Genomic DNA, 24,761 nt, shown 5'->3' on the forward strand with positions numbered 1-24,761 from the left:
ATATATATATTATTTTTTTTTTTCTATTATCAATGTCATTAGAAATAGAGAGCACAGGGAGTATTCATTTTATCTACGGCCTTTATGCTTTATGTTTTATCTCCCATGTTTGATGATCTGCAGACATACACTCGTACACTACCATTTCAAAGTTTGGGATGAGTAAGATTTTTAACGTTTTATTCATGAATAATGTTTATTTGGATCATGTGACACTTAAGATTGTAGCAATGGCTGATGAAAATTCAGCTTTGCCACCACAGGAATAAATTATATTTCAAAGTATAGTAAAATACAAATATGTTATTTTTAAATTGTAATACTATTTTACGATATTTCATTTTTTATTTACTGTATTTTTGATCAAACAAATGCAGCCTTGATGAGCATAAGAGACTTCTTTGAAAAACATTAAAAATCCTACTAATTCCAAGCTTTTGAACGGTAGTGTAATGTTAAGTCTAGACATTAAGTTACGTTTAACAGCAAGAACATGTCATGTTTTGAAAACTTACACTAATACAGGTTTGCCTGCAATACGGGGGTGCCGGAGAACCTCAGCCATTGTGTCTCTGGTCTCCTGGATCCTTTGAACATCACTGGAGTCCACAACAAACACCACTCCGTAAGAGTCAGAGTAGTAGTTTTTCCAAATGCTGCGGATGCGCTTCCCGCCACCCAGGTCGAAGATTGTGACCTCAAACTTCCCCTGCTTCAGGTCCACCTTTGAGAAGCCCACTGTAGGTGCTACATCTAAAGGACTTTCTATGACAGTCACAGAAATATACCTTGTGAGATCGATTTGGGGGGACTACATAAAAAATACTCCAAAAATATTAAGATGAATATTTACCTCCCTGGATTCCTCTGACAGTTGCTGTTTTTCCAGCATTGTCCAGTCCAACCATTACTAATGTCACCTTCCTGCAAGAGCATAGATACAGCTTCATTTCATTATGTGTCTCCAAAAGACCTCATTAAGGTCAATGCGGTCCTTCTAATAAAAAAAATATTTTTTTGTCAAACACTTGAGGTGCACTCAGGTTAAAATGCGATATTAAGGTCAATGGCAAACAAGCGAGAACATGATAAAGAAAAAAAATCTAGTTTAAAACAACTGTGTCAAGTTAGGCTAGGCTAGGCCTATATGTATTCAAGTTGATTTCAAACGATTTAAAAAAAATAAAAATAAACTTTTATACCATTTTCAAAAAAAGTTTAAAGTTTATAAAGGTTTAAAATAATAACTCTAAAAATATCCTGTGTTGTGTAACCACCAAGTTAAAAATAATAACATTCTTTTTTAATTTATACCTTTAATATGTGACTTTATCATTATTTTTTTAAGTACGTTTTATTTATTTGTTTGTTTGCCTATTTATTTATCATGAATTTTTGTCACCATTTCAAAGTTTTTGGGGAGTTGCAACAATTATTAATTAATGAATTTATTATTTAGCTAGCATGATGGTCACCCATATCAGTTTGATTTGGCAGTGTGTATGTATGTATGTATGTATTTCCTTTCTTTCTAAGAAATATTAATACAAGTTTAGGCCAAATTACTTAACTTGAATTTTTTTTCAAGAATTTCATTTTTGTTTTTTTGATATAACAAATGTATCACCCTGATATTTCTTTTTTTACTTTACGTCCAAATATATCAAAATAAATTTTAATACAGAAATTAAAAACATGCAAATCACAGAAAAGGTGTATTCAGTTGCAATTTATTCACTAATGAGTTCATACAGGCAGCTTTGAACTTTTTGACATTTAATAAAACTTGACATTAAGTTACGAACAGCTGTGAGCGAATACAACCTAAGCCTGCATGGTAATGCATCATCTCTTGACTGGCAAAAGCACACAGGGATGAAGAGGATGATTCAGCATACCGTGCACAAAAAGACAAAGTAAATAATGTGGCCTTTTCCAACACTAATGACGTCAAAAATATTCAATAAGTTTAATGATAATCTGTCCGGGGCTGTAGAGTCACAGCTGTTTAAACTACAAGGCTTCCAGTGGAGGCTTAGTGGCATAATAAGACATCTGTGAAGTAACATAAATATCCTAAATTGACATTGGATTTTTGCTCACTATCATCAAACTATGCTTAATTCTTAAAAAATGCCAGACGAACACAAAGGCCAGGCGACGTAAACAAACCCCGCAGTCACCATGGATGAACAACATATGAAAACACAAAGTCCTTACAGCTACCAACACACACACACACAAACAGATACTTAACTGCGGCATTTGCGCCGCAGGGACATCAAGCGCACTATCCAGGTGACAGTTCTCTGCACCCAGGCCTTCATCAAGACTGGGAATAGATCAAGATGACAGCTAGCTTTCCCTTGACTTCGGTTGTTATTGTCGATACACACACACACACACACACTTCTGTCTTTCCTGGCCACTGGTCAGCTCTGTATCTGAGGGATTAGCTGGGGATTTCGACTTACCCAACAAGATCAGTGACAGGGTGCTAGAGGACACACTACGTTCAACCAATGAAATTAAGACAATAACTTAGAGACTTAGCCGTCACCTCTGGGCCCAGGAGCTGTCAGCGGAGAGTAACATAAGTCTCCATAACATCGCTGGTACTTTTAAGGCTTGACTTTTACACTTCATAGTTCATATAGAACGATTCTTGGGTCTTACGATCAACCATCTGACCCAGATTTAGGCTTATCAAGCATCTTGTTTCAGGCACAGCAGGTGATGTGAGTAATCAGACATTTAGTTAGCACTTGGATTTAAGCCTAGTCCTAATTATGAGTCACGTTCAAACATGTACAGTGAAAGGTGCAGGTAGGGCCGCTAATCAACACAGAGGAAATATTAAAATTGTAAATGACACCAGATCTAATGAAACCTCATGAGAATAGATGAACCTGCTGTGTGGAAAATTTACTAAACTCAATATGCACAAGTGCTTTTGTCACAGCATAACTTAACTTAAATTTTAAATATTAGATGTAAAACTTAAAAAAACTTTTTAAAAATTTAGAAATGTTAAGAAATGTTGCGCTAATCAACACAGAGAGAGGAAATATTAAAATTGTAAATGACACCAGATCTAATGAAACCTCATGAGAATAGATGAACCTGCTGTGTGGAAAATTTACTAAATAACTCAATATGCACAAGTGCTTTTGTCACAGCATAACTTAACTTAAATTTTAAATATTAGATGTAAAACTTAAAAAAACGTTTTAAAAATTTAGAAATGTTAAGAAATGTTGCAAATCAAATTTTGTTTACTGTTTACGTATGAATCATGCATCTATGCAAAATTTTCTATGGTCTATTCCTTTAAAATAAATGCCACTTAATATGGCATTATTTCTATGGCATTATTTCCGTTGTACAATAACTGTTGAATCATAACGGGGGAAAGTAAATATTTTTTATTTCAAAACAAGACAATAATCATTCAATGATGCATTTTGAGAGTTACACACTGCACTTCCCATTGCAATACAAAATAATAGTAAGTATTTCAAAGGTACTTGGTGTGTGGTCACTTTCATCAGCCAAATTGAATGTTTGTTGCCAATAAATAAACACAGTGACATAAAATATACAGAGGACAGTCGCACAGGTTAAGGTCAAAACTATGGCAAAAGTGTGGCTTATTGGGACCACTGTACAAATACAGGTAAATACAATTGCACATTGTAAGAGCTCACTGACAGTTCTGCTCAGAAACGAGTTGCTAAATACTTCAGTCTCTCTTGACACACGCACGAGATAACTTGGACACTCACCTTGCAGGTTCTCTCCATCGTTTCAACCAGTTGCAGCAGTTCGCCATCAGATTGAACATTTCACCCCAAGTGCCTGAACTGGGATTTATTATTTCATGACAGCCGTTGTGGCCGATTACTGACGTTCCTGACTGATTTTCTTCGTGTTTTCAATCAACCCGTTATCTGCTAGCACGCTTTTATCTGCCTATCTGAGTGATTCATACAGATTTGATTACAGACATTTTATGTTTTCTAGTAGAGAATTAAGGACGATGTAAACTAAAAAATGTCAACTAAGATACATCCTATAATTAGCAGACGGTCACTTACAATACAGTTTAGTTTCATTTTGCTCACTAACGTTACCCTAGCCAATGCAGCCTCACTGAAAGGCTAACCAGTTAGCTAACGTTACATACGATCCATGAAACTGTTAAATTACATATGTCATTAGAAAGAAAATGTCATTACATAATAACTATGTATAGCGTTTTGAAACTGTCCCCGCAAATGCTTTACTCTCAATTTTAGAACGTTTTTTTTTTTTGCGGGAAAAAAATGTATTGCCATAACGGCTAGCTCGCTAGTTGTCCGCTTTGTTTACCAAGCTGAATCTGGCTGCTATGGCTGCAGCCGCGATTGTCGAGGTTGCCAAGTGTTTAGAAATTGTATGGTATAATGAAATTTTGAGGGGAAATGCATAAAACTATTCTTTTAAACGTTTGGCATGTGCTTTACTCATACATCTTATAATTTTACAAAAAGGCACTTAAAGGTACTGTCGCGAACAAAGCGGCCCGAAACAAATCAGTACAGAAAACCTTTATTTGGCAACAGCTATGATAAACTTAACCTAACAGTGAACAGCGCCTCCCGTGGACGGAGACGCAGCAAACTAGTTAATTTTTACCACATAAACTGAGAAAATTAAAACATTATGTTGTGCAAGTGCTAACGATATACAATACAACGGCTGTTTACAATAAACCAACAAACACAACTCCCCTTCAAATGTGTTTATTAATCAGGACAAAAAAAGCTCTTTATATATAAACCAGTCACCCAATCCAATCATACACTATTTAAACTCTTCAAACATTTACAGAAGATACAAAAAAAAAAGAATAAATAAGACTGTTACTGTTCATCAATTGAACAGCTATAAGCATGCCTCTGTCTGAGACACAAATTTGTCCTCCCCTTACAATTTTCTTGAGTTTAAAGAGAAGTCATTTAGAATATGTCATGACGATGTTCAGTGAGGCTTTGTGGCACATATACACTCCTCCATTAACAGGAGAATCTGCAGTCTTAAAGACTAGGCCTTTCCAGCAGCACCAGTTACAGGCCAACAGTTCTATAGGCTTTCTCAACCGAAGTCAAAGTCCTTCATTTAAAGACTTGATGTCTTTAATTCTTCCCAGGTGTCCACCGACTTAAACATATGCGAGTTAATGACATTTGCAAAATATGCAATTAGTAACAATTTACAAAGGTTTACATATTAAGTCTATTAAAAATAATAAAAGAACATATTTAGAGTGTGCTTGCAATACTTAAAGTGGCCTACTAGTTTCCATCCAGTACTTCTGCTCATAAAGCACAATGTAACACTGGTAAATACCTGACCCATTGTCTCAAAACAGCCAAGATAAACCTTTCAATAACCACCACTTAGCACAACATTTTGTGCTTTCTAGAGCAGGTATTTACACTGGCCTGAAAGACAGACCAACTCGTCTTGTAGTGTCATGGTCCTTGGTGGCCTCTCATATCCAGGAATTGAAAAGAAAAGCAAAAAATGAGAGAACAGGCTAAGCACTGTGGCAGAAAGTGAGGAGAGAGTCAAAAGCATCTGTTGTGCATTTTATAGAAAGACAAACTTATTCATTTTCTAGCAAAGATGACAATCAAGTAAAAAATAGTCCCAAGTCTCAAAAGACTTTGAAAAAAATAATAATGTCAGATTTTTTAAAGAATAATTAACAGACCTTCGCTCTTAAATAAAGCAGATCAGCCATAGAAGACTACAATGAGTGATAATTCATTTCTCATGTAGTTCTCAATCTAGTTCCGTTTCGAGACGCTGACAAAGATGTTAAGCACACACGTAAGAACGCTGATCGCCCACAGCAGCATTTAGCAGTTTTCTCAGTAGAGGCTTGCTTCTCCAAATTCAGGAGGCACCTGTTGAAAACAAAAACAAAGTATTCAACAACAAAAATTAAATAACTTGAGATTCATAATAAAAAAGGTACTTACTTTCATCATCCGAATCAAAACCAAAGAGGGATGTGCATTTGTCCTTATGTGTCTGCAGCTCTTCCTCACTGTTGTAAGACTGAAAGCATCGAGAGCAGCGCTGCCTGGTAGGCTGTTTTTCTGCCTTTGACACAGAGCCTAATAACTTTGAGCCCACCTGGGGTGCCTTCCAGCGTTTTGGCATGCTAATGTAAGACTCATCCAGATAGGCAGAGGGAAGAGGTCGAACAAATTTTTTAGTTACAGGTTTTCCTAAAACCGTTGGTTCCTGCTCTTTAATGACTGGATCTGAAGGATTGGGAGGAACAACTTTGTCACCCTCGCTATGCCCATTAACAAGGCTATGGTTTTTGCTACTGTAGTTTTGGGAACTTTTATTGAGGACCAAAGGTTTTCCATCATCATCTTGATTTGCAGGACCCTTCGAATTGGCTGTACCCAGAATTTGTTGACTGACTGAAGAATTTGCTGGTGCCTCCATATTATCTTCCTGGCTTCGAGGGGCTCCGTGACCTGTTGGTTCAGATTCTTTGGGGAATGGATTTTTTCCCGAATTTGTATCGGGTCGATAATGCATTTTCTCATGCTTATACAGGAGCATACCGCTCTCAACTTGCATAGAGCAGCCAGGAAAGCAGCACATCGCTTTCAAGGGATGATGGCCTAACATGTGTTCACTAAGCTCCATACGTGTTTGGTACCTCTCCTTGCAGCCGTAATGGTAGCATGGGAACTTCAGCTCACCTCTGTGGCATATGACATGGTCAAAAAAATGCTGAGGGTTGAATATCTTTCTGCAACAGAAAAGACATTTTTCCTTTCCAAAGTTGAAAAAGAACACAAGCGCCTTCTTGTCGCCATGGTGGTGAGACAGCACATGTGAAAGGACAAGGATTGACTTTGCACTAAATGTACATATCTCCACAGGGCATCTGACATGCGTAGATGCTCCAGTTCTTTTTCCCTGGAATGGTGTGGAAGGCTGTTTGGGTTTTGGGGGAGTCCCATTCTTATGCCCTATTGGATTTATTTCCTTAGCTTCTGTATTACTGTCTTTGGGTTCCTGATTCTCAGAACTGGCTTCCGGGCTGTTTGTTATCTTCCTCTTCTTTACATCTTCTCCATCCTCTTTTTGATCTCCAGGAGTAATCTTCTTCTTTTTCAGCCCAGAGTCCAGCATTTTATCTTTTCTTTTCAATTTTGTTTTGCTCTTGTCTTTTGTCACTTCTACATTCTCAGATTCAGTCTTGATATTGACTTTCTGACTTTCTACACTCTCGATTTTCACTTTGCTGTCCTGTGGTAATGATGTCTGAATCTTTTCATCAAGGGTATTTGTCTCAGGCTCACTCTTCACTTTTCTTTTCTTTCTGATCACTCCATTTACTCTATGAGCCGAGTTGCCCTTGGTATCTGAATGGTTGTCATCTGGAGTTAGTGTTTGCATTGTCTTTGCTCTCTTCCTTACTAGTCCTATTCTGCAAAACTTTTTGTTCTCATCTATGGACTGAGATCTCTTTGCTAACACATGTTTTCTCTTCATCTTGCAAACTTTCTCCTTTTGTACTTCCGATGTACTTGGAGTATCTGAATTCTTAACTAACCTTGCCCGTAATCTCACTTTAGGCTCTGAACTTTGCCCTTCCCTGTGCAAATCTGTGATGTTCAAAGTACAGTTTAACCTCATTTTGATGTTTCTAAACCTATTCTTCATGGCAGGATTCACACGTTTATACAGTCTTGTCTGGGAACGTCGCAAGGTGTTCTCAGTGGCATTCTCACAAATATTTTCATTAAAAAGCCCATTAGACTTTTTCAGCTCTTGAATGTGCACTTTAAAATGGACTGACGGGCTGCGCCCATGAGTGTAGCGTTTGTGACAGAACATGCACTTTCTGTCAATCCGATGATGCCACATTGCATGCCGCAGAATGTATGGGTATTTGGTTTCTTTATTGCAAAGACTGCAGTTAACTGAAAGCTGGCAACTTGCATCACTTGGGGGAATAAGGTCAGGGACTAGACCATCAACAGCTGCATGCATTTCCGGTGATGTCTCCTCAGGTCTTGGTGACAGCGCTGGCACCTCCGTACTCTCATGCACAATTTTAGAAGAAGTGGCAATCTCGCTTTCACTCAAAGTAGCGACTGTAGCATCAGGGAGCATCGTCACTTCAGTAAGAACTGGAGGAGCATCCTCATGAAGACCCGTCACGTTTTCTGGCGTACTATCAGGTACAGGAATGGCATCAGCTGTGGTAAGAGTTGTCACTTCTGGTGGAAGATCAACAGTAGTATTTTCTGGAGGACTAATAGGACTGTAAGGACCATAGTCTGGATATTTGGTGTTTGCATCTTGGGGACTTGATAAGTCATTAACTTTGGGATGCTCAATGAATTCTTTAACTGGCTCAAGAATGGCTTCAGCAGGAGTTGATGGTTCCTCATTTGTAACAAGGATTGGTGTAGCCTTGATTTCCACAGAATTTTTATCCTGTGCAGCAGCTTCAAGGCTATCTGCAGGTTCACACTGTTGCTCAGCAGACTGTCTTTTTTGTTTGGATTCATTATGGTCCAGCTTAACTTCATCTTTGGGTAAACTGTTGACTGATATTCCTTCTAATTCAACTGGTCTTGAATATGTGTGGAATTTACGAACCATAGAAAGGCCTTGCTCCCGGAAAACAATCTCCTCCGTCACCCTGAAGTCCTTTTTCCAACATGGAGTAGTTTCTGCTGATAGTAACTCAATAAGAGACGTAGCACTGTCAGGCCATTTCAAATTCTCTTGAGATGCAGTTTTGTCAGTACTGCTTTCAGTCATATGAGTGGTCTCCGTGGAAAACAGTGAGGCCTGGACATCAGAAGAGAGGTCAACTTCATTATCAGGGTAAGAAAATTTCATTGTAATTTCACTTAATGGCTCCTCAACTGAAATATCCTTTAAACGATTTGACTGCTTTGGTTTCCTTCCTGGTTTCTTGTCTTGTTGAGGTTCCCTGTTTTCTGCTTGGGCAGCCAACTGGTCCAAAAGCCATTGTGGTTTCCTTCCCTTGCGCTTCAGAGTGTTCATCTCTGTCTGCCGTGAAAGGAGTCTCTGGCGTCTACTATTAAGTTGCCTGGCATGATTCTTTGCCGAGTCCAATTGCCTAAATGAACGTCGAATGGGGCAGGCCTCTGAATCTTTTACAAGCTGTGTCCCTGGCTTCCTCCCCCGCCTTTTGCCTGGAGGTTTGGAGGATGCTTCCCCTGAGGCAGAATTAACCCAAGTTTTCACTGGCTCCACTTCCTGGTTTTTTCGATTGGTATGTTTCTCTGCTTTACTGATAGTCCCAAATGTGTTGTCTGTGTAACACTGACAACATCCTTTCACACAGTAGCTTGGCATCCACTTGTCCCTTTGCATGATTTCACATAAAGCTGCTTTACCAACCTTATCGCTCATTAGCTTCAGACAGTTTGTTTCAATGTTGAGAAGGCTCCAGAACTCAGGGTCAAAGTACAGGTCTTTTTTCAGGATCTGGAGAACGTCAAAGCGTACACTGTTACCCACAAGACTGGTGTCTGCATGGTACTCTTGATCAGGGTGAGTATATAGGAGGAACACGTTCTTGTATGACTCAACAGTTCTCTCTAGGAAGAAAACTAGCAGTGCACAAGCCCTACAGACCTCAAGGTCATTAGGGAGCAGGTATGCAATGGTTTTGTAGATAAGAGACTTGGCGACAGGATCATTCTTAAGGTCAGTCTGCAAGGCTCGTGCACAAAGCTCCACACAAAACCCCAGGCCACCTTTTCCAAACTGAAAAAATAAAACCACAAATTTTATTGCTGTGGTCATTTCAATAAAAGACACTTAAAAAGAACATTTCATAAACACGATCGTACTATAAATATTGATATGCGTGTTCAATTCGATTTTTGTCTATGTCTACAATTACATATTTGATATCTTACCTCTGCCAAAATCACCTTCATAAATGGAAAAATCGCTTTTATGTTGATGGCTGACAGGATCATTATTTTGCATTCCTCTAGGAAGCCCTGCTTGGAGAGGTTCAATCGCAGGTAGAGTCTGCTCCATATGAAGACCAAATCCCTTTATGGGAATAAAATTTTAAAAAAGTGCAAGAAATAAGACTGTGATCCTCTGCACCTTCAGTACTATCTTCTGGTCAGGCTGTTACAATGATTGTGTAAAAACATTGAATGCAACAAAGAGGGGCAATACACTGAACACAATTCCCCTTGTAAATGTTCATAGTGCTTGAGAGACCCACCAAAGGTAGTACATTTCTCCAATCTGAAGCTTCTGAGATAGGAAGCCTTTACTCATCATCAAAACAGTCTCCTCTTTCACTTCATTCTCCATCATGCAGAGTATCTCTACAGCATCCTTCCCATCGATGTCTGCCATCTTTAGAAAAGAAAACAATAGTGTGATCTATGACATTGTTCATCATATTCCAATATTTTAAAACAATATATTGCAATATAATCTAATAGATTAAAACAAAAATATTTGGACATTTTTAATATCTTTTTAAGACCACTAAACAGAACAGACCATTAAAATGTAAGCCAAGGCAACCTAATGTGATATTGTGTAGTTGTATAGTTTGAGGTTATTTAAAGCTTCAGTTGTTTATATATAAACAACACACTGCCATCCTACACATGAACAGACAACTAAAACGTAAGTCAACATGATGTGATATTGTACAGTTTGCATGACAATAACCCCACTGCAGTTCCACTGAATTAAGAATTCTTTCCCATAACTTGTTCATTTGTTCCCTCAGCTCAGTTAAATTGTGACCAAGTTGTACTAAATCATTACTTAAGTTTTAATTTAGAATTTAGCCAGGTGTGGAAAAAGAAATTCAGATTCTGTTACAGAAGTGCAAGCCAAAATCCAAAGATTTTGCCAAAATACACACAGTCAAACAATGGGGTAAACCAAGGATAAACACAGGGAGTGTTTTTACAAGATGAAGAAATCTGATGGAATGTCTGGGTTTCAATCGTTACGGCGTACTTGCCTGAGTTTCTCCTCGACAGGTAAGCTAAACTTTGTTAAAAGTATTCCTAATATGGTGGACGTTTTATTGAAAGTATTCTACTTTTACCTGTTGAGACATGCCTTCACCTTTAAAGATCCATAAAAGCTGTTTGTGTGATGTCTGAGTTGGGGCAATTAATAAGCCATAGGCACAAATGAACAAGTTGTGGAAACAAATTTGTTATATCTTTTTTTTTTTTTTTTTTCTGTTATCTATTTTTTCAACATATCATGTCCACGGCTCCCTATTACAGAGAATTTCACAAATGCTGGTAATTCAGTTTTGCTTTACCCAGCAGCTCAACATCCAATTTAAATGTCTTGCTTGTGTGGAAAATAATTAGCTGTTCTGACCATTTACAGTGTCAACTGCATTAGAATATTGGGAGAAACATGAATATGAGAGAAGAGAAGGCCTCTATCCTGCTTGTGTCCCACAACCCTCTAAATTTCTAGATACTACATTTCTGCTTTCCATGTTCAAGGACTTTGTATTTTAATGCACTTTTAAAGCCTGAATCACATCAAAAGTGTAATTTGTACATCAACCACTAACTGCTGTGGTTGGCCCCTTTACTAGAACAGTGGTAAAAAAATTATAATATTAATGCCACAGTCACAGCCCTAATATTGCATTATTTTACTGTAAAATACTTATTTTGCATGAGACAAATGCATGTGCTTTTCTTTAAGTGGACTTTCAAAACTAAAAATGTATTTGCCTTCCCAGTTTAAGAGGCCAACTTCACACTGGCCCTCTTTGCACATTAAAAAAAATAAAAAAATATTTGTACTAAATTTTGAATAAATGATCTACCTTACACCTAAACTGTTTCAGCCCAGCAAAAGTTCACTGACTGTCTATGTGCAGAGTTCTCGACTTTCAAGAATGCTGCCATTATTAATCAATTAAGCCAACACTGCACAATAAGTCTCTTATTTACACCACATCTATGCTTCGCTAATTATAAATGAGGCATTCCAGTCTTCTGCACCAATCATTTGCAGTGCATATTAGGGGTTACACCATCCAGATACTGCAAAAAAGCAGGACGAAAAAGAAAAGTTGGAATTAAACATAATATACAACTATTCATACAACTCGCAATCCCTCTTTTTTTTAATTACACTTAAGCTCAATGGAAAAAGATGCACTTGCCATGGACACCAAAATCAATGGCTCTCATCCTTTTTGACTTCAAGACCCTCCTTTGTACAAGACAGGAGGACTTTATTAACCCACCCACAAGCTGTTACAACGCTACGAGAATGCTTTTTTTGCGCAAAGAAAACAAAAATAACGACTTTATTCCACATTTTCGTCTCTACTGCGTCACTTGTGGACGTGCGCTCACGGCAGTACCATGACGCATGGTACATGGTCATGGTAGAGACGCAAATGTGGAATAAAGTCATTATTTTTGTTTTCTTTGCGCAAAAAAGTATTCTCGTAGCGTCGTAACATTACAGTTGAACCACTGATGTCACATGGACTACTTTGTCGATCATCTTGGTACTTTCCATGTGTGTTGATCGTGTAAGGACCCTACTTGTCTATGGGAGGGTCTGAAAGCTCTTAAATTGTGTTCCGAAGATGAACGAATGTCTTACGGGTTTGGAACGACATGAGGGTGAGTAATTAATGACAGAATTTTCATTTTTGGGTGAACAATCCCTTTAAAATGCAACAATGACACTTTCATTATCACTGCATCTCGTGCGCCGCTAATAAGGCTCCCCCTAAGCACACCTAACATTCGATTGCACCGTTTTTGCATTCAAATGCAAAGTTTAACATTTAAAATTTGACTAATATTCATTTTTTATTTACAATCTCCTCATCACAAGAAGGCACAGCACTCATTTCAGCTGTGTTTGTGTGCTGTCTGCTTGTCACTCATATCATGTGCGATTAAATGAAACTAGAGTGTAACTAGTGTACGGTATATCGAACATTTTTCTAGCGTTATCGATGAAGGTGTACCGTCGATAAATACCCATACCGTTTTATTGCCCAGGCCTAGGTGTTACTATTAATTATATAACTTCTCACTCACCCCCTTGTTCAAGCGCTCATGAAGAGAAGCCCTCCAAAGGCAGATGAGGTAGGCTTGCTTGAAATAGAGATGCCTCCCTACAACAGAGTGCCGGATGCATCTCCTTGTCAGTGCCAATGCCTCCGGAAGCCTCTCACATGCCACCAGATAACGCACACGTAGCTCAATGAAAACGGATACTTCTGAGCTCAGATATTTGTCCACTGTGAACAAAAACAATAAATAAGACTCTTATAATAATCAATTCCATTAACAGTTCAGGAAATGCGTATAGACCATTTGATGATACACTGTTTTTAAACAAAAGCTTGATTGACTAACTGTCTTCTTGTGGTAGTTCTGAATCCTTGAGAATGGCCTGAAGAACAGGGTTTGCCCAAGGACCTCCATCTTTAATAATATGTCTAACCTGCAGAAGGTAAACATTCTGGTGGCTTACCAGGCTCGCACAGCAGTCCTAGAATAGAGCAGAAAAACCATTTTAAAACATCAAACCATATACATGGAAACATATGAGTAACACAACACAATAAGCACTGAAAGTCCAGGAAGCAGAATTCAACATGATGCTCCCCCCAAGAATAATAGGATTGAGGTAATGCAGTTACCTGGAATGAGTCTAGAATGTCTTTTAAAGGATGCTCGATGAATTCATCTTTTCCAAAGAACAACAGCAGTTCTAAGATACTCCTGTAAATAATTTTTTTAAAATAAGTTATTCTGTAATTATTTTCTTTTACAACCTGTTGCTCCAATAAATGATACTGTAAGCCTTTTACCGACTTTTATAACTTCCAGTGGATTTAGGTCCTATTCAGACAGGATTAGTTTTATATTAGGAGGTGGGCAAAGATGTTTTGGAACTTGCACTGCATTCGCTGTCTTTTTGAATTACTATTGTCAACTCAACCTCAGCTATTTCAACACACACCGTTTACCCATGAATAGACAATTAACATTACAGACATCCAAAGTAACAAATACTTAATGGAAGAGTTCACCTAAAAGAAAGAAATTTCTGTCATCATTTACTGATCGCCATATATGTGCAACACTAGTTAACTAAACAACACTGCTGCGTTCAAATTAGTCATATTAATATATTAAAATTAATATAGTATTTTGTAAAGTGTATATCAGAAGCACAAAACACCATCAAAACAGTAAAGTTTTTTTTTTATGTCAAACTGGCATATAACAATTAATCTTGCTTATAGGCTTGTTATACTACTGGTTATGAGGGACAATACCAGTATTACAGTGATTCAGTTTATTTTAATAAACATGTCTATATTAGCTGATATTGATTAAATGAACGCTTACGTTTAATATACATTGATTATAAAGCAAGGCAAGCAAACTGCATGTATATAACCTATTTTTCATCAGCATTCAGTATTAAATTTGACTGTAGTCACTTTTACAGACTGTTTTTAATGTCTGGGGGTTTGTTAGACTGGTCGGTTACAACACCTCTGTTAAAACGCTAAAGAAATTAGTAACCCCGCACATCCCTTGTCCAATCCTGTATGACTTTCTTTCTTCTGTGGAACAAAAAAAATATTTCGAGAAATGTCTCTGTGTTTTTTTTTCTTTTTTTGTAAACTCTGTCTGTTTGGCAACCAACACTCTTCAAAATATCAATAATAAAGTCACACAGGTTTATGGCATGAGGGGGAATAATGACGACAGTCTTGTGACTTCAGTGTGTGCTCTACTTCCTAAAAGTTTGACAGCATTTTTAAGCAAGATTTAACGGCAAAAGCAGAAGTATATACTCACAGGGCCAGACTACTCAGAGTGTAGCGTACATGCTCGCACTCTGGAGGGAATGATGCCGCACCATGGACAAAATAGCACAGGGCACTCTGCAACACCTGGAGCTGGGGAAGAAGCACTTGCCATCGTCCGGTTTGCTCCACCACCAACTAAAATAAAAATAAAAAGAGACAATTAATAGAAAAAGAAAATATGGACATTATATATTACTATCGCTATGTGCTCCTAAAGCCAGAAAACACTACTGTCAAGCTACTTTTGGTGTTTGTTTAGAGTCATGAAAGTCACTAGCATTTAATGACAAGTACATGAACTTACTGATACAAATTAGGTAACGTCAATCAAACTTTCGTAAACCACCATAAAATGGTGAAAGAAGGAAGGATGGATTCATTAACTTGGCAACAATTTCATCAGAAATGAAAAGCTATGGACATTATATATTACTATCGCTATGTGCTCCTAAAGCCAGAAAACACTACTGTCAAGCGACTTTTGGTGTTTGTTTAGAGTCATGAAAGTCACTAGCATTTAATGACAAGTACATGAACTTACTGATACAAATTAGGTAACGTCAATCAAACTTTCGTAAACCACCATAAAATGGTGAAAGAAGGAAGGATGGATTCATTAACTTGGCAACAATTTCATCAAAAATGAAAAGCTGCTTAGTAACTGTTGGAACTAACCAGCGATTTTAAACCAGCCTTTGCAGAGACTGGTTAATAAGACATCAACTATTGCTAACACTGACAGCATCGAGTTATTCTATCATTTAACACCCTATAGTCGTGCATAAGGATTTGTCAAACTGGGTTGGTCCGTTTTCTGTTTCATGAGATCGCTGGCAAATGAAATATGATGAAGTGTGCATAAGCTGATCTTTCGCAGTCTGCTTGTTTTGGAATGCAACTTGGGAATGCTAACCGTTAGCCACATAACCAGCTAATGAAGCTAACTGAAAGAAAGCGACAGCCCGAGTTTTACCAATCGTGATTAAAAATGAACTCTCAGACTACTGAGATCTACTCCTACATTATTTTGAAGACACCCGTAGTTAATGAGGTAAAATACAGTGAGATTTGGGCTCACGGTGGCTGTACACTGGGGGAGGGGAATCTGCTGACATGCTGCTAACACTGGTTAGCACATCTCTGTTTTTCTTTTATATAAAGCTTGCAAACGCTTTCGTCCAGCCTGTCATCTTACCTCACAGAATCTTTCACAGTACGTCTTGCTCTGGAGTCCGCGTTCGTCGCTTGCACTAGTGTTCAACAAAGTCTCCAGCTCTTTCTTAAACCTGTCTAACTCCAATTCACTCTCTTCTTCCGCCATACTGCTTGTCTAAACCAGCTCGTACAACAGAGACCACGACTGTCACCATGTGGCTAAGGACCGCCCAACAGAATCATCTGATTGGTGGAATGCCCTGTCAGTCGTGCGTTGAGCAGTCAGTTTCTGCATTGTGATTGGACGATGACCCCTTCAATCAAACGGTGGTCCCGGCGTAGGTTCACTCTGAACATGTTATTGGTTGGTCAGGAATGTTAATATTTTATCTGTCTCGTAATGAACACCCCAAAAACAAATAAGTTGTCAAATCACTTTAATTGTGTCCTTAATGAACTAAGTTTTCCAAGCAGGCGCACTCCAGTCTCATCACTCAATTACTCCTCTTGGCCATTTGATTGTAGTGTTGTGAAATAAAAGAATCATCGAATAAACTGGTAATTACATTTTTTTTTTATGTGTAACCTGATAATGAGCAATCATTATAAGCGTTATCAGTACAGCGTGCTACACTACAAACCAGTGATTCATTGATTGATAATCAGCCAATCACTGATGGATAGTCATTAACAGCAGAGAAAAGCATCTTCAAGTTGTTGGAGCAATATAAGTGAATGGAGCGTATGGACGTTGTTGTTGGCGTGACTAATCTTTTTAAGGAGTTCTGATTTCTTGCACATAAGTACATTTTATTTGGTTTTGCTTCAGGACTTTGTAGAAACCATTGTGACTGGATTGGTGTGGGTGTATTTGGTTGTAAACTCATCTACAGCTTAGGTTCTCAGGTAAGTGTTTATTGTGGCGATTGAGTTTAACAGACCGAAAAAATATTTCCAAATTCTTATTCTTGGTTTACGTTAAAATCAGTGTAAGTTGCATTGTCATCAGTTTGGCAGTAGAAAGTAGTAAAGATGTCGTTGTATTGTCGCGTCATCGGTACGGTACCCTTACAGAAGTCCTTCAAACAGTGTACTAAATATAATTTTAATCAGTTATGAAAAATGTTAACTATTACAGGGGGGGGATATTTTCACACACATCCACATACAAATGTAATTGATTTCTTTCATAAATTGCATTGACCGTTCTAAAATCTGAAACGCCAATGTTTTAGGAGTTTAGGACACCTGCTTATTCGATAACCGTTTTATTTCCTATTTGGGTTTGTGTAGTGTGCCTAGTATGGCGGTATTTTAATGACAAATGTGCTTTCTGGCTACAATTATGCGCTCTCGACATTAATATAATGCGCGAGCGCGAATCTCTCCGCTCGCGCGCGGATTTCCTTTGCTCTCGCACAAAACCGGACGCGCGCGCTCAGATACACTCTGCTCTCGCCCGGAGAGAGTGCGCGCACTTAAAACATGTCTCTCCTCTCACTCAAACTGTGTCCTGTGCACTCTCAAATCTCTCTGTGCTCATGCACTATAGATATTAATTATTTTCGCACCTGAATTAAATTTCGCACCTGAATCTTAAATCTTCTGATTTATTCTTCATTATTTCTATCTTCTGAACTATTTAGATATGGGCCAGATGCACTATTCCCTAAACCGATACTTACGATTTGGAGACCAAATATAACACTATAATGATTTTTTTCATATTTGCCATAACATTACTACATTCTATTCTATGGGTTTAATGCATTTGCAGACAATGTAATTACATGTAACTGTATATTCACTGTTTTAGCGGAGCGTGCCATTGAATGTGTAGCTAATATTAAGTGGATTTTCATGAAAGAAAAAAACAAACAAACATCAGAACTGACACCAAACACTGGATTTAAAAAAAAAAACTCCCAATAAATGTCTGAAAAGCGCTGACAGTGATGATATTAGAGCATTTATTGTATTATATCTTGCATCATTTACCAGACAATGTAATTACATGTAACTGTATATTCACTGTTTTAGCGGAGCGTGCCATTGAATGTGTAGCTAATATTAAGTGGATTTTCATGAAAGAAAAATCAGAACTGAAAACAAACACTGGATTTAAAAAAAACTCCCAATAAATGTCCATGCAGCGATGCTATTAGAGTATTTATTGTATTCTATCTTGCATTTACATCTATTTTTGCAATTGATTGTTGATTTGAAGAGTTGTTCCTTTATTATTGCCATCATACCAACTGAGAATTTATTGCAGTGATTTTAAATTCAGTTGAGGTATCTGACATATGACATAACATTGATGTTTTCTATGAAGTCTTTAGAGCCATAGGCTATAATGTTGTTTTTAGATAAATTGCTCTGAGACCAACCAGTTGGACAGAGGTTGTATGTACAACTCATCCAAGCATCCAATTCCTAGCATTTATATAGCACCTTTTAAAACGGTGTATACAAAGTAGCCTACTTTACAAAGAGATGCATATGTGCATTCGCAGGAACTATTTAAATACAACAATAAAAAATCAAGGAAAGGCCCTGCAGAAAATCTGTTTTGAGACTACTTTTTTAAAAGTGCATAACTTTTGACAACGTTTAATTCAGGTGCGAAAATAATTAGTATCTATAGCGCATGAGCACAGAGAGATTTGAGAGTGCACAGGACACAGTTGTGCGAGGAGAGACATGTTTAAAGGGGTCATATGATGCTAATTTAAAGATCATTATTTGGTGTAACAGAATATGTTGACATGCTTTAATGTTAAAAAAACACATTATTTTTTCATCTTTATGCACCAAGAGCTTGTACTCCAAAGAGAAAGGAAAACTTGAAATCGCGTCATATGACCCCTTTAAGTGCTGGCACTCTCTCCGGGCGAGAGCAGCGTGTATCTGAGCGCCCGCGTCCGGTTTTGTGCGAGAGCAAAGGAAATCCGCGCGAGCGGAGAGATTCGCGCTCGCGCATTATATTAATGTGCTTTCACGCTACAATTATGCGCTCTCGACATTTGTCATTAAAATAACGCCATAGTATGTGGCCTATAAACAATTGATATTATGGGGGAGGGGTCAAGTAACACAAGCAAGCAACGCGCAAACTGTGCGCAAGAGTTATGCCAGGTGTCCTGATATTTTTATCCTACCCCTCAGATTGTCCTACCAGGGTTTACTGCGAGTGCGCACATCAATATTGCATCCTTTTTCTCACGCTGAATAACAATATTTAATGTATCTGCATTACTGTAAGGGTAGGTTTAGGTGTAGACTTTAATAAAACCCAATCTAATAGGTAGAAAATTATTTATTGTTGGTTTCCTGTAGCTGTATCCCTTCTAGCCACAACAGCGAATATAACACCTGATTAGCCTACTGTATTTGCATTACTGTAAGGATAGGGTTGTTAGGTGTAGACGTTAATAAACCATAATTTTACAGGTAGCATTTTTCGTTGTCGAATTGTACTACCCACTGTTTTAATGGGAGGTAGCAAAATCTGACAGGGTAGCACAAATCGAAAGAGAAAGTGAAAGTAAAAAAAAAAACTGACTGCGCTTTCTTGCTGCATTAACGGCGCATTTCTCTAAAACAACAAGAGACGAAACTACTTCAACATATGCTGATAACGGTACAGTATATAACTGTCTTAAATTATTACCTTAGTATTTCTCTTGTGGCCCGTATAGTGGAAAAACATGAGAAGAAACGTGTTTCGCGTTAAACCGGTTGTTTTTGATAATCTGTGCACAAAATAAAGCTGCTCTTAATTTTCATAGTGTTAATTATTTTAATTATAGGCCCATAATTCATTGTATAAATTAATAGACCAGTTAAAAAAAAAAAAATTTTCAATGAGGAGTAAGCTAATAGCCTAAACGTTAATTGTCCTCACAGCGCTTATGCAGTGATGCGCTATGAAATTATTGTGGGGCAATAATTTCATGTAATTTATTAATAACAGTAACCTAATAATAGTAGTTATATAATAATAATAATAATAATGTAACAGGCCTGCATTAATTGTAAATGCTAAATCCTCTTAATATTGCCAATTTTTTATGCTTTTGACAATATCTCTGGTTATCGTCGACACATGATACGACGCATCTCAGCACGGTGAGGTTATCGGGCCCCACGCAGTGTGTGCCAGTCTGCTATGCAACTGTGTGGAAATAGTTGTATGAATTGTAGACACTTTATCTATTGTAAAAAATGGTTAGAATTTACCATGTTTTCCTGCCGCAGTGTGTGCCAGTCTGCTATGCAACTGTGTGGAAATAGTTGTATGAATTTGTAGACACTTTATCTATTGGTAAATTCTAACCATTTTTTACATGTTTTCCTGCCAGTTGGCATTGAGGGTGACACAAGGTGGCTGAATTTGCATGCTATTTAGATAGCTAAAGTTTTTAGGCGTTCATTACTTTAACTAAATTTGATTAGTTTTTAGCACCCCCTCTGAACTGTTAAGCCCCTCCTTAGCACCCACAACAACAACAAAAAATCCTGGAGCCGCCACTGTTTACAAATGCCTTATGGCTCGATTCATTTTCAGAAACCATTACCTGCATACTTTTTGTGTGTGTGTTTTTTTTTTTTTTTTACAAGAGAATAAATTACAATTTGTGGAACATAATTTCTCCTTTTGCAGACGCTTATAGTCATTGTTTAGAAGATAATCAAAAATCTCTTAACACAGCTTATCATTGTAACTTTACAGGATCCTGTAACTGCGGACGTGACAATTTGAACTTATTGAAAAATAAATGTAACAACACAGAAGGTAAGAATTTAATATTTCCACCAATGATGTAAGCTATGTATTTTTATCCAGTAAATTGGAGTAAAATAGACTAGCCTGCTTAGTGTAACATGAATGAATAAGTCACCTTTATTTATATAGCGCTTTTAATAACCTTAATTATACTTTATTTGCATTAGGAATAACTTACATTGACACATCAAAAGGTTTTAAATAGCCACTAAATTGTTGGAGAAAGTTCTGTGCTTATGAAAATGTGTCAAGACAAATGTCCTATAGCCCCTTTTCCAATTAAACATATTCAGTTATTGTTTGAGAGAGGCACTGTTCAAGTTGCCCTTTAAGCTATTACTGCTTTCTGACAAATAGGGCAGTTGAGTGGAGAGTATAAGGACAGTGGATTTAGTTTCTGACATGACCAACCCAAGTTTGAATCTTCCTTTTTCCCATTCTATTCTTCTCCCTTTTCCTATATGTATAAGCAATCCCACATTTTTTTGGTTGATTAGCTAAGTAGATTAGATGAACTATTATATGATGTAAAATATAAACTAACCCTTAACCTTCTTGACTATTTAACAATTAACAGTTAATGGCTAGAAAATAAAATGGTTTACACCTCACGATTTGGACAAACACTTTGTTTACATTTCATTTTAAGACCTCCCAAGTCCTATTTTGTACTGTATTTGTGGCAAGTGGCATTTTTTTGTTTATATTATCAGTGGATATTTCTCATTTCACAGGAGTCTATGATTTGGCATGCTATATAAAATATAAGAAATCTCTTGTGTCCGTCTGCGAATGGAAAGGAGACATAACAACCTCATACACACTGTACACACAACAGTAAGTTTCTGTAGGAAGTGAGAAATGTGATGATTTCAGCTTTATTCTCTTTGCAGTCTGGCTGAGTTTCACACCATTGCTATTGTTTGATTGTTATCGCTTACTTATATATAAAATTTGATAACTGAAAACTCTATTAAACAATCCACACTCTTTGTTTGCTGTGTAGGAGGAGATGTAGTTGTGTAAATGTACATTGCAGACATGTCTGCCAGCTTGCAGCTCCTTGGAACTACACTTGGCGTTCTCGGCTGGCTGGGCATCATCATATCATATGCCCTTCCTCTATGGCGTGTGACTGCTTTTATTGGGACCAACATTGTGACAGCGCAGATTATGTGGGAAGGGCTGTGGATGAGCTGTGTAGTGCAGAGCACTGGCCAAATGCAGTGTGAAGTGGTACAACTCCATGCTGGCTCTTCCTCAAGACCTACAGGCCTCTCGAGCAATCCTTATGATTGCTTCCCTTGTTGGTTTAATAGCAATACTTGCCAGTTTTGCAGGTGGTAAATGTACTAACTGCTTGCCAGATGGTTTCGCAAAGGCCCGGGTTGCTGTAGCAGGAGGGGCCTTCTTTGTCACTGCGGGGGTCTTGGGTTTGGTGCCATCTAGTTGGACTGCCCATCAGGTCATTGGGGACTTTTACAATCCTCTAGTGGCCCATGCTCAGAAGAGGGAGTTGGGAGCAGCTATCTTTATCTGTTGGGGGGCAGCGGTTCTCATGCTGATTGGCGGAGTCCTCTGCAGCTCTTGCCCAAAAGGAAGAAAGTCCCGTGGGGAGCGGTATATGGCAGCTTCTCAAAATGGAAGGGAGCGCTTGGAGTATGTGTGACTGCAGGATGTTTGACACTTCTGAGAACTGATTTGTGGATGGATTTTTAAGTGTTTTATATTTTGAAATGTGTTTGTGGCTTTTTTGTTTTGTTTTGTTTTTTGTGACCGGAATTTCAACCGGTTGCAGAATTGCTGTCAGTTGAGCTAATAAAATACAATTTTTATCCAACAGAGGGCAGTATTGATTCTATAGTGACTTGTCTAATTGGGCTAAATTATGGCTATTATTTTCAGAACAAATAAATGAAATTGGCACACCATAGAGACCTACAATTCTGGACAAAGCAAAACATTAACGCGGTCATCTGTGGCAATTTTTCTGCTGGTGCAGGAGCCGCCAGACTGTGTGTGTGTAGAAGGTAACAACTTCCACCTCTGTAAGGGAGAGGAAGTGTAACTCCACAAGGTTTTTAATGTTTCCCCATCATAGTTTACAGACACTGTGATGGCATAAATGAATACCTTTTGTTGTCTTTTAAGAAGACCCCCAAATATAGCTCATTCAGAAATTTGAGTTGAATATTATTAGTTGGTCAATTGTGACAATTGTTTCCAATTAAAAGCGGTTCATGTGGTAAACTAACTTCCATCTTCCATTCAGATGGAGCTGCCTCTGGTTTTTTTTTTAGCTAAACTTGAAGGTTTCCCCCTGTGGAGAAGGCCTGTGTCTGCCATCTTTGCTCATGGGTGCCCGGTTCCGTGCCCAGATATTTCTTGGACCCAATCAAGGCAGCTGATGCTGCCTTCAAGTGCACCTGGAAAACTCACACCTCTGAGTGAAAAAATCATTGTGTCACACATTCAAGATGACAACAGAAAATAATTGGTAACGTTCAAGTCATAGCTACATCTGAAATTCAAAAGAGTGAAAATAATCTCTATTATACTTATTAAAAGCATTTATGCATATTATAGTATCAAAACCAAATGTGTGTTACATGAACTGAAAGTTGAATGATTAACTTGTACTAGTTTATAAAAATGACTAAAATACAGCATGTATGTACAATCAAAATAATTTGTGAAATGCTTCCCTTTTTTTTATGATATATAGATTATACAGTAGGCAACATTTGAGGTGGATCAAAAAAGTTCAGCAAAGTTGTCCTAAGACAAGAACGCTTTTAGGTTTTAGAACAAGTTTGATAAAAGGTTTTGATCCACTTCAAATGTTGACTAGTGTATAATAGCATCTATAGTATAGATTAGTGTTTCCGGAATGTTTTAAATCGTCACACCTTTTCCAACACCACAACTCAGCAACTTGTGTATCATTTAGAATTACTAGTTACCCACCCATAAATACAGCTTTGTTTGGTCATTTGTGCGCTCGAAACTCTAAATTACGATATTTCCAACTCCACTTGAAGGGCACATAATCACTCTGGAGCAAGAGGAAAATTACATCATGACAAAACACGGAGATGCAATCCAAAGCCCTTCACTATAGCTGCACTGTGAAGGCATTCACACTTTTAAAGAGATAGCGCACCCCAAAATGATAATTCCTTCATTAATTGCTCACCCACATGGCATTCCAAACCTGTAAGACCTTTGTTCATCTTAAGAACACAAATTAAGATATTTGTGATGAAATCGAGTGCTTTCTGACCCTCCATAGACAGCAATGCAACTACTAGTTTAAGGCCCAGAAAGGTAGTAAGGACATCTTTAAAATAGTCCATGTGACATCAGTGGTTCAACCTTAAAGGGTTAGTTCACCCAAAAATGAAAATTAGCCCATAAATTACTCACCCTCAAGTCATCCTACGTGTATATGACTTTCATCTATCAGACGAATCCAGTCGTAGTTATATTAAAAATTGTCTTTGATCTTTCAAGCTGTTTCATGGCACTCAGCGGGTGTTGCATGCATCAGTCCAAAAGAAGTGAAATAAAAAGAGCCCATCCATAAAAAAAATGTAAGAAAATTCAAAATGTAATCACTTTAATGTAGCTTGCGCTCACTGTTGTACACAGAAGCAGTTCTGGCAGTTCTGGGTATGAGGTCTGCACATGCGCCGGTGAGTCTCGTGAAAACCAACGTTTGTTAACAGGAGCAAAGGAAGCAAAGTTTCCTTACTTTAGCAAAGGAAAACCAGTCTCCTCTTGGCTTATATCGAAATCCTCCGACATTCTTCTTTACAAATCCTCGTTTTGTACTTCTAATAAGTGACCGTTGTTTTGTTTTGATCTCTCCACTGC

The 24,761-nt window shown here is 37.8% G+C and overlaps 2 protein-coding genes and 1 pseudogene across 5 annotated transcripts in view; 1 reads left to right on the forward strand and 2 right to left on the reverse strand.

Moving 5' to 3' along the window:
• The window catches only part of LOC107757653 (ADP-ribosylation factor-like protein 13B), a 22,841-nt gene extending 18,388 nt beyond the window's left edge, over positions 1-4,453 (reverse strand). For 2 of the 4 annotated variants that reach the window (XM_016575213.1, XM_016575211.1), the window contains exons 1-3: positions 3,786-4,272; positions 854-924; positions 516-765 (exon numbers count right to left, since the gene is read on the reverse strand). In XM_016575213.1, coding sequence (XP_016430699.1) covers positions 516-765; positions 854-924; positions 3,786-3,844 — 380 coding nt within the window. In that variant the 5' untranslated portion in view covers positions 3,845-4,272. Of the gene's footprint in view, positions 1-515; positions 766-853; positions 925-3,785; positions 4,273-4,371 lie in introns of those variants that run through there. The other 2 variants (XM_016575212.1, XM_016575214.1) reach the window with 2 other exon arrangements.
• A 321-nt stretch (positions 4,454-4,774) lies between these two features.
• On the reverse strand, positions 4,775-16,293 carry LOC107757652 (uncharacterized). The gene is made up of 9 exons (XM_016575210.1): positions 16,137-16,293; positions 14,931-15,076; positions 13,757-13,838; positions 13,470-13,605; positions 13,149-13,351; positions 10,310-10,446; positions 9,987-10,128; positions 6,030-9,831; positions 4,775-5,954 (listed from the first exon to the last, which is right to left on the reverse strand). The coding sequence occupies exons 1-9, from the start codon at positions 16,260-16,262 to the stop codon at positions 5,944-5,946; spliced, it is 4,785 nt and encodes a 1,594-aa protein (XP_016430696.1). The 5' UTR covers positions 16,263-16,293; the 3' UTR covers positions 4,775-5,943.
• A 516-nt stretch (positions 16,294-16,809) lies between these two features.
• Positions 16,810-22,725, forward strand: LOC107757657 (claudin-like protein ZF-A9; annotated as a pseudogene).
• Positions 22,726-24,761: the final 2,036 nt, after the last annotated feature.

The sequence above is a fragment of the Sinocyclocheilus rhinocerous genome, unplaced genomic scaffold, assembly GCF_001515625.1.
Source record: "Sinocyclocheilus rhinocerous isolate Xijiao unplaced genomic scaffold, SAMN03320098_v1.1 scaffold1254, whole genome shotgun sequence".
Lineage (NCBI taxonomy): Eukaryota > Metazoa > Chordata > Actinopteri > Cypriniformes > Cyprinidae > Sinocyclocheilus > Sinocyclocheilus rhinocerous.

What these genes read in the sequence shown, in the direction of transcription:
- LOC107757652 (XM_016575210.1), bottom strand. Translation starts at nt 16,262, where the DNA reads ATGGCGGAAGAAGAGAGTGAATTGGAGTTAGACAGGTTTAAGAAAGAG. An exon ending in ACTGTGAAAGATTCTGTGAG is followed by an intron (nt 15,077 to 16,136) that starts GTAAGATGACAG and finishes TTTTTATTTTAG; the next exon opens with TTGGTGGTGGAGCAAACCGG. An exon ending in ACATTCTAGACTCATTCCAG is followed by an intron (nt 13,606 to 13,756) that starts GTAACTGCATTA and finishes GCTCTATTCTAG; the next exon opens with GACTGCTGTGCGAGCCTGGT.